The sequence below is a fragment of the Chondrus crispus genome, genomic scaffold (assembly GCF_000350225.1).
Source record: "Chondrus crispus Stackhouse genomic scaffold, scaffold_91, whole genome shotgun sequence".
Classification (NCBI taxonomy): Eukaryota; Rhodophyta; class Florideophyceae; order Gigartinales; family Gigartinaceae; genus Chondrus; species Chondrus crispus.
This window is the reverse complement of record NW_005178804.1, coordinates 73,095-83,771: the sequence shown is the minus strand read 5'-3', so window position 1 is coordinate 83,771 and position 10,677 is coordinate 73,095. Positions and strand designations below refer to the sequence as shown.

At 47.0% G+C, this 10,677-nt stretch overlaps 1 protein-coding gene across 1 annotated transcript; it reads left to right on the top strand.

Annotated features, from left to right (window-relative positions):
- The first annotated feature begins 7,695 nt into the window (after window positions 1-7,695).
- Window positions 7,696-8,358, top strand: CHC_T00008001001 (hypothetical protein). The gene has a single exon (XM_005711656.1). It carries the CDS (start codon window positions 7,696-7,698, stop codon window positions 8,356-8,358), a length of 663 nt encoding a protein of 220 aa, XP_005711713.1.
- The last annotated feature ends 2,319 nt before the right edge of the window (window positions 8,359-10,677 follow it).

Below are 10,677 nucleotides of genomic sequence, written 5' to 3'. Positions count from 1 at the left end.
TGTTCAGACTCTCGCAAGTCAACCAGCGGATATGTTTTCAAGTTCTGCGGTAGAGCGATCAGTTGGAGTTCCCGGAAACAGACTGTGGTTGCAACTTCGACGTGTGAGGCTGAGTACATTGCACTTTGTGAAGCGTGTAAGGAGGCGAGTTGGTTGCGTCAAGTGGTTGCTGATGTCCTTGGACTTGATTCTGATCCATGATTATGATGAGGTGTGATAATGCAGGGACGATTTCGTTTGCAAAGAATGAATAGATCAACCGTCGTAACAAACATGTCGATGTGAAATTATAGGAAGGTCAGCGGGGCAGAGGGAAGAAGGATGGTTGAAGTGGTGGTGGTTGGTTGGAAAAGAAGTTGATGCCATTTTACTCTTGGCTGCCAACTATCGGCGCTACTTATAGTCTACGAAATACAGTACGGGCTATTAGGGCTGGTCAAGTGACTCTCCATCGTGCACTCTCGGTTGTTGATAATGTTTGCACTCTCTGTCGCTGATAATCAGGTGACTCTCCTTCTTGCACTCTCGGTCGCTGACAATGTTTGCACTCTCTGTTAATGATAATTTGGGACCATCTGAGAGTCAATAATATCTAAATGCACTGTGCTGTAGGGTGGAGACTTTAGTCTACGATTAATGCATTGCAAGTTTTAGAGCAAAAACACCGTTATATATATTTCATATGTGTCACACACGTGTAGGACAAATGTCATACGTCTCATACACGTGTCAAACCAAGAATAATGAAACATGTTCAGAATGTACTGTAGAGAGCCACTGTGTATAGATATTACACGTGTCAACACAAAAATGAAGCATGCTCAGAATTGCGAGAGAAGTGCGACTGAACACATAAACGACACGTGTACACGTTGAAACCAAAGTTGCTCTGTTCGACGTGCTGAGTGTTTTTGCTTCTACACGTGTCATATCTGTCATTGTGTGTCATGCGTGTCAGCATGTGGTCGAACAATTACAACACTCCCCCGTCAATCACATGGCTGTTACCGGAAGTAGCTACTGCAAGCCCTAGAAGTTCTACGGACTTTTGGAATAGAATTCGCCCAAGTGCTTTCGCCAAGATATCTGGAGGCATGCAAGTGGTCGGACAATGCCACAAAGACACAATGTTTCTCTTAATAGCATCTCGTACATAGTGGTATTTCACATCGACATGTTTGTTACGACGGTTGATCTATTCATTCTTTGCAAACGAAATCGTCCCTGCATTATCACACCTCATCATAATCATGGATCAGAATCAAGTCCAAGGACATCAGCAACCACTTGACGCAACCAACTCGCCTCCTTACACGCTTCACAAAGTGCAATGTACTCAGCCTCACACGTCGAAGTTGCAACCACAGTCTGTTTCCGGGAACTCCAACTGATCGCTCCACCGCAGAACTTGAAAACATATCCGCTGGTTGACTTGCGAGAGTCTGAACAACCGGCCCAGTCAGCATCACTGAAGCCGAACAACTCCGGCGATTTGGATTTATTGTCAAACACGATTCCTAGGTTTCGAGTCCCTTGCACGTATCGCATTACTCGTTTCACACCTGCCCAGTGTGACTCACATGGGTTGGCAGAATGTTGAGAAAGCTTTCCAATCGCATATGCCAAGTCTGGACGAGTGCCAACCATCAAGTACATAAGGCACCCGACTGCCTCACGATACGGTTCGTTTGTTTCGGAGTCGTTTTCGGTAGAAATCGTTGTTGTGTGACCTTGTTCTTGTTCCATTGGAGTCAGAGAAGGGTTACAAGTCGACATTTTAAAATGGTCAAGCACATTTGATGCATACTTAGTTTGAGTGAGACCCAATGTCTTGGCGGTGCTATCCCTTTGAATTTCAAGACCAATGCAGACTTTTGCTTCATCAAGGTCTTTCATCTCAAACCGTTTATTAAGCTCCCCCTTCATCCATTTGATGGCGTCGATATCACTATCAGCGAGTAACAAGTGATCGACATAAAACGCAATCAGCATGATAATGTTACCGATGCGTTTAATGTAGAGGCACGGATCAATACGCGAAGTCTCGAATCCCAATTCACCAATTAAGAAATCATCCACTTTGGCATGCCATTGACGAGGTGCTTGTTTAAGACCGTAAAGTGCTTTCAAAAGTTTGCACACGTGATCACTTTTGCTTTTGTCATGCACCCTTCGGGTTGCTCCATGTAGATGTCTTCATCCAAGTCGCCGTTCAAAAACGCAGTCACGACATCCATCTGATGAAGTTCGAGGTCGTAATGAGCAACTAAGGCAAGAAGTAGACGAATAGTGGTAAACTTTATGACAGGGGCATATGTCTCAGTATAATCAAGACCTTGCACTTGCTGGAATCCACGAGCAACAAGTCTGGCTTTGCACTTTCAACTATATTGCCATTTGCATCAGGCAGTTGCTTCACATTGAAAACCTATCTAGATGTCAAGATGTTTGACGCCTCAGATCGAGGAACAAGTTTTCAAGCCCGATTCTTGGTCTGCGAGGCAAGTTCTTTGTCAATGCCGGTCTGCCGAAATGCGGCTCTAGGACCGTTGGTTGCCTGGTTGAAAGTCTTGGGACCTTCAATAGCGACATGCGCATGTGAAAGAAGAGCAGCTGCAAAGTTGCTCCTCCACCATGATGCAGGAGGTCTGCTGACTCGAGACGATCTTCGTACAGCTGGAGTTGGAGTTGGAGGGGTGACATTCGGAGTTTCGACAGCAGTTGGTACATCATCTTCATCTTCATCATTCTCACTTACAGAATGAGCGCCATCGTTTTCAAGAACCTCCTCCGAAACTTCATCCTCTTCAGAACCGACCTCATCCGTATTTGGGGTATCAGCTGTATTCCCATTGTCGCCACCGAGCAATACAACTGTGACGAAAATTAGAAAGAAAAGAAGGAGGTGAGCAGTAAAAAATTCACCGGCAGGACCGGGCGAGCTGAAGGTCTCGTTCCTTTTACTGCGTTGGTTCTTTTTCTTCCTTTCTGTGTCCGGGCAGCTATTCTGCCGTTCACTTCCGGGTATTCATACTACTACCTACGCATCTATTCTCTTGCCAACAGACTCTCCTCTTTGCAAACCGTTGCTGATAATCTCAAAAGATTGCATTATCAGTAATGTCGCTGGGAGAGATGCACTGTAGGTTGACGTCTGAAAAAATCAAATACTACCGTTTTTCAGTGCGGTTTAATTATTTAGATGCATTTTGTCGAACTGTATACGTCACCGTCGACTCCCAAATTTCCACAACAACGTCAACATCAGAGTTGATTGAATCACTTTCGTGTGCAGGAATGTCATGCATCCCACATGTCGATTCATCAAACTTGACATCCCGTGACATAACAATTTTATTCAACTCTCCGTCCCAAAGTTTGTATGCCTTACTGCATTGCGAATACCCAAGAAACATCGCTTCACGCGCTCGCAAGTCCAGCTTGCGGAGCTCTAATTTTGGTAATGTATACCAACACTTTGACCCAAATACTCGCAAATGGCCAACATTTGGAGTGGAATTCATCCAAATGTGATGGGGAGTGGTGTTAACTGGCAAAGCCCGTGAAGTAACTCGATTGCGCACATATACCGAAGTGGCAAGAGCCTCGGCCCAGAATCGCTTACTGACCTGTTTATGAGAAAGCATAGAGCGGACAAGATCAATCAGAGTTCGATTTAAACGTTCAGCAACACCGTTTTGTTCAGGAGTGTACGCCGTTGTGAGTTGGTGCTGCGTACCGTTTAAATCTAAATAGGACTTGAATTCCGTCGACAAGTACTCTCCCCTCGATCAGTGCGAATCACCTTTACTTTGCGACCAGTGTGGGTTTGAGCCAACTTTTCATACAACTTGTATTTTGCAAACGCCTCAGATTTATTTCTCATCGTGTACACAACTACCCAGTTCGAGTGATCATCTACAAATGTAACGAAGTATCTCGAACCACCAATGGACTGTACTTCAAGCGGACCGCAAACGTCAGAATGTACCAAGTCAAGACAGTTCTGTGCTCGAGACGATGATCGCTGTTTTGGGATTACTGATCGCGTTGCTTTGCCAAACGCACACGCAGGACAAATGGGAGGGTGATTGTCAGACTTCGGATTCATTGCACTGATGACATCGCTTTGACGAACGTTGATGCCACTTACCACATGATTGTGAATCATTGATGCGATTCCTTGTACATTAACATGGGCCATGCGTTCATGTAGCGTCTGCAGGGTAACTACGTGAGCAGAAAAGGTTTCATTCATGACGTCAAGTATGTACAAATCCCCAACTTGACTCGCTGTGGCAACTACAGTTGGTCCTGCAGTAACGCGGCATTTATCATTTTCAAATGACACTTGCAAACCCTTTGAAACCATTTGGCTAACAGACAGAGTAGCGAGTATCCGAAATCAGGGACGTGCAAAACGTTTGACAATTTGCAAGGGTGTGAACTACTGTTCACATTCAACATGAATTGTACCTCGCCGCGACTAGAGACATTAGCTCTAGCCTTCGTGCACATCTCGACTGATCCAGATTGCATCTGTTCATACGTAACGAACAAAGAGCGATCAAACGTAATGTGAGCCCTGCAACCGGAAGCGACAAGCCATGACCCTGCGTTTGCAGCCCTCTTTTCTGGAGTGGAAGTCTAAAGCAAGCAAGTAAAGTCACTCTCCCCAAAGGCAGCAGTAGACTTGTCATCTCGAGAAACGAATGCACTTGGCTTCAAGCCAGTGTTGCGTGACGGAAACCCATCTGCCGGCGCAGGTCGGCGCCCATTCACGTCCTTGTCCCAGCGACGCGTTGCAGTATGCCTATGTCTATTGCAATTCGTACATTTCATATCGCGTCGAATAGGCATACGATTGACCAGTGCAAGTGCATGTGGTGATGAAGCAGAAGCGGTCTTCATGCTTTGTCGTTGTTCTTCTTGCAGCAGACGACTCTTCACAAACTCGAGTCCAAACACTTTATCTTCATTGCCAAGTGCGTCAAGAGCAACACTCAGATTATCGAATCGTGGAGGCAAGCCATTCAACACAGCCATTGCAATTTCTTTATCGTCAATCTCAACACTCATTGACTGCAATCTGGCAGCAAGTTGCTTCACACGATTGATGAACACGAGCACTTTCTCGGATGGGAGCATGGATACAGTGTAAAAGTCGCGACGGGCGGCAAGTTTGTTGAGCAAAGTATGACGCTCAAACACATTCAGAATTGCTTCCCATGTCTCTTTTGCACTGCTACACCCTCGCACATGTTGCAAGTAGTCATCAGAAAGCGTGAGTCCGATGACTGCCTTTGCTTTTGCGTCACCACGAATCCACTTTCTCCGGTCATCTGAGGGCGCATTCTCCGGTATATCATCAAAAACGTATTGATCGACATCTCGGAGAGCAAGCAGTAGCTGGATTTTCTGCTTCCAGATGTAAAAGTTAGATTTGGCCAGCTTCTCGATTCTGACCGATCCAGAGCTTTGGTCATCCATTTCGCCGAATGGATGTACCCTTCGAGTATACAAGGTCTTCTGTTCCGGGATCCCAAGCCGTTAACCGATAGTCAACACAATGGCAAGCCCGCCCGTATAGGAAGTTTGTAGCGATTACTCGGAAACGTTCTCGGTGCTTGTTCTCGGCGGAGTGGAACAAGCGTATTCTTCTTAAAAATCCCTTAGGGCGCTACCCCTGTATGTCGGCCAGTGCGGGTCTTTCGACTGTGAACTAAATCAAACGTGCCACGAGTAAGCACAACACTTTGCCTGTAGACGAACCAGGACTTTTGGTCACTACTGCGAACGGTCCCTGCAACCAAAATCGGCTTGTCCAAACTTGATACGGTACTACCCCAATGAGGTTTCCCACAACACAAGAATGAAACTGCCTTCGTCGTACTCGTGTGAATTGTTCACAATCACGCCTAGGGTCACCCTCTTCCGTGCGAACTTAATCAAGGTACGCGACCTTATACACGTATAGTGAGAGGTTCAGTGTTTAGGCACGTATTCCCTTCACCCAGGGGACCGAAGTCGTACCTATAGGGCTAATACCGAGAGCGTTACCCACACCGCCGACGCACCTCCAGAAGGCAGAGTGCGGATCGACTCGACCAGTACACTGTGATCCTCCCCGAGGATCAGTGTTTCGTCTCTCGACGATTCTTGGTCGGACCCTCGCTCAAGTCAGATTTCCAATGGCACAAGCCTTTCACCAAGAGCGAGGGTATCGGCAGCTACGACGATCACCGGCGTGATCGAAGGGCAGTCTTCTTGGATTGATATGGTACGTTGGCGACTAGGGACTACACCCACAGCTCACACAACGATTGCCAAGACCAAGCTGCAACAGACACGAAGAAGATCCACCAAGTTGAAACGACAGCGGGTAGACGGAGACGAACGACCAAGATGATAACGACAGCAAGTAGACGGCGACAGAACAAAACGAACAACAACGACGGCGGAAACGACAGCAGAAACCAAAACGAGAACGACAGCGGAGACCAAAACGAGAACGACAGTAGAGACCAAAACGAGAACGGCAGCAGAAACTGAGAACAAACACTCACACAGCAGAATAATAACGTTGAACTGGGCCCATAACCTAATGGTAGGTCAGCGGGGCGATGGGAAATCGAAGGACGGTTGATGAGGTGAAGTTGAAGGATTGGGTCCCGATTTACTTCGAGTTGCCCACTTCTGGCGCAACTTATACACTTCTGCAATCTTCTAGAACTCTACTACCAAACACTACGACACACATACTACAAATGTATTGGCTCTAACACATGTGCCCGTCTTGTTACTCAGCCAAACTGGCGATGGCCCAACAAACATAACAGAAAACCGCCTTACGAATTACCACTGTCATGACGGAGAAATTAGTAAGGCAGTACAACAAAGCACAGCAAAGCACAAATTCCCTTACTATTCCAGATCCAGCGTGGCACAAATTCGTAAGGCACGTTTACAGCTCACACGTTGCCTTACGAATTCAAATCGATCCTGCAAGGACTGTTTACAGCGCACATGTTGCCTTACGAATCTGTATCTCTCGCGAGGTCCTGTCCACTGTCAATTACAACAGTGCACATTTTGCCTTACGAATTCAAAAACACGGGCAACGGTATCTTTGTGTCCTGCTGTACCCGTGCTGCACTCCATGGACGCTGTAAACCTTTGGCACGTGTCAGGCCCCCGCCACCAAGGTTCTACACTTTGTCTGTAAGACTGCAAGCGTACTGTACGCGTCCGACCGACAGTGTAATGAGGACATGTTTCGAGGTCATACACGTGTCAGGCGGAGAAAATGAAACCTGCTCAGATTGTATTGTACAGTGCCATCGTGTACATATTTCACACGTGTAAACGTTGAAAACCAAACTTGCTCCTGAACTACTGAAGAGTGCAACTGTTTACAAAAATCACACGTGTACACGTTGAAAATCAAACGTGTTCAGCACGTCACGCGGAGTGTTTTCGATTTTACACGTGTCATACCTGTTGTTGTGTGTCATGCATATCGGCATGTGGTCGTAGAATTACAACATGATGTTAAAATCAAGGTCTGAAAAATTTGCCGCAAAAATTCGTTAACCACTAAGCCACAGGCGCTGGCTTCTTGGTGTCCCCTTGGGCGCGCTCACCATTTCAACAAATCCATGCTTTGAACCATATCGTCAGGCCATTGGATGTCTAATGTTCCTAATGGTCGGCACCCGCCCCGATATTGCGTTTGCCATTGGAAAGTTATCTCAACACTGTGCCGACCCTCACGAGTCGCATTGGACAGGTGTGAAACGTGTTTTGAGATACTTGCGCGGGTCCCAGCATCTTGGAATAGTGTTTGGAAAAGATGATATTGGTACGGAACTTCATGAGTATAGCGACGCAGATTGGGGTGGATGCCTTGAATCACGAAAATCAACGAGTGGGTATGTGTTCAAGCTTTGTGATGGGCCTATCAGTTGGGCTTCCCGGAGACAAACAGTAGTTGCAAAGTCTACTTGTGAGGCAGAATACATCGCACTCAGTGAAGCATGCAAAGAGGCTGCGTGGCTTCGACGCTTCCATGCCGATGTACTTGGTGCGAATTCGGATCCAACAATTCGCGTTGGATGTGACAACGCTGGTACGATTGCGTTTGCTCAGAACGAATCTACAAATCGTCGCAACAAGCACATTGATATTACGTATCATTTTGTTCGAGATGCGGTGCAGCGAAAACTGGTCACATTGTACCATTGTCCGGCAACAGAAATGCCAGCCGATATGCTGACCAAACCACTTGGTCGCATGCTGTTTGAAAGGTTCGTGGGCACCGTTGGGCTTTCCGAGTGCAAAGCTGCCCAAAGCATGTGATCGAGGGGAGGTATTGAAAATGTGCGACCACATGCTGTTATCTGGAAAGTGCAAAATCGAGCGACACGTGTACATGACTCGACGGTCCGGACCCTCACCCCATATCACCACATGACACGTGTAAAGTCTCGGATTTTGGGGTTCTGGGGACGAAAGTGGACTTTTGGAGGGTTGTGCAAATTTGCATAAATGCCGAAAATTTGCATTTGGACCGAACCGTTATAGGGCTACACAGGCAGTACTGCAAATCTATTGCGTGTCGGTTCGAATGCTGCAATTCTGTTGGTCTGTTATTGTCCACTTATATGCAGTCATGCTGGTGATATATCTTGAATGATCGGTATACGTTTTAATTACATCATTTCGGGGGTTTCAAGTTGTTCACCATGGTTGTAATGGGTAATTACGGGTGGCCTTGGCGCTGGACACTTGTGTGCGGTGTACACATGTACAAATCGCCAGGTTGCTGCGTGTACGTACACTTGTACACGTCGCCTACATACGGTCCGGCGCGTGTCCGAGCACAGTACATGTGAATTAAAAGTACAACAAGTATTTCTCGCAAGAGACATGTACTTACGTGAGTATTCAGTGTACGCGACACGCTGTATGCGACCCTTGCATCAGCATGCGCCGGTGTACTACACTCTCGTCAGCATGCGACGTTGTACTGTGCTCTCGTTATGGTGCGCCGTTGGATGCAAGTTGATGACAGTACTCGTGTGATTCACATCGGATATCACGTGAGATGTGTAGAAAGTCTGGATGCACATTGTTGCTATCCGTGATAGTTGTCTGGCAGTGTGTACCGAAATTAGTAAGGTACGAAACAAGGGCATGTATGGGGACTGAGATATGACAGGACTTTGCGTTGTTGGAAATAGAGAGATGCCAAGTTGTTCATTGTGCAAGAATATATTCTGTCATGTCTGGATGCAGATTAGTAAGGTGTGAAACGATTGCATGCATAGGGTCATGGTTTACAGTCACTCGAAATGTGTAGAAACTGTTGTGCACTGATAGTCAATAGTCAATTCGTAAGGTGGAAATAGAACAGTGTGGACGGGCCAGAAGAGGACCGCGCTTGGTCGCGCATATGGTGAGTACGGTTTACCAGGTGCCAAAGTAATGGGATAGTGTAACACTCAAAGTGTATAAGTATCGCCGAAAGACGGCTCCAAGTAAACCTCGGAACCAACTCCTTCACTCACACATATCAACCTGCCCTCCTTCTTTCCCTTGCCCCTCCGAACCTACCATTAGGTTATGGGCCCAGTCCCTCGCTGTTGTTTCACTGCATGAGTCTGTTGTTCTTGTTCCGTTGTTTCTGCCGTCGTTGTCGCTGTCGTTTTCGCTGCCGTTTCTCGTTGTTCTTTCCGCTGGTCTTCTCGCTGTCGTTGTCGCTCTCGTTCTTGCCGTCGTTCTTGGTTTTGGTTTTCGCTGCTGCTGTCGTTCTTGCTCTCTTGTGTGAATTGGTTTTGGTCATCGCCCCCGCTGTCTTCGTTGTCTTCGTTCTTGGTTTGGCTTTTGTTATTGCTGTGGTTCTTGCTGCTGTCTCTGTCTTTGGTCTTCGTCTTCGTTTCCGCTCCCGCTACCGCCGTCGTCGTCAATCTCGCATTTGGTTTTTCTTCGTTCTCTCATGCAAAGTAAGTTTTGAGTTTCTTTCCATTTCCTACACATCTAAGTGATTGTCTTTGCACGTTTTGGTGGTTCTTAAGAGCAATAATTCCAAAATCTGTTACTGACGATTATCTTCATACTCCTTATTGTGAATACCTGTTTTTACGGGGTTGTGTTAGATCTGGAATTAGTACCGGTGCGCTCTGCGCCTGGTAAGCTGGTCACCGGTCGAACGGTTCGGACATCGAAGGTCGTATCCGTTGAGGTGCTTGAGCCTGAGGATCAACCTTCACCTCGGCTCGCGCTTCCGGGTCCGTCCTCGAGTTGCGCACCATATAGGATTCCTCGTATTCCGCGCTCTGTTCCCGCACCAATAAAGAGAACTACGCATCGACTTTCTGCTCGGAAAGCGGCTGTTCTCGCGGATAAAGAGTTCAAGCGTGAGCGCAAGAGGAATCGTAAGGTGTGCCGGCGGTATAAGCGGTATTGTAAAGTGTGCGGCGTTAGTAGCAATAGTGCGAAGGCCTTTTACGACCACATTCAGTCTAGGTCTCATCGCATTCAAGTTGCCAACGCTAAGGAGACTCCGCGTTGTATCCCTTGCAATCGTGTCTTTGAGTCTCACGGGCACCTGAAGTGCCACGAGAACGGTGCCGCACACTTAAAGGTAGTTTGTGAACAGAATAGTTAGGGATTTCA

Excerpts from the sequence above, each read along its gene's own strand:
- CHC_T00008001001 (XM_005711656.1), top strand. The coding sequence starts at position 7,696 with ATGTTCCTAATGGTCGGCACCCGCCCCGATATTGCGTTTGCCATTGGA.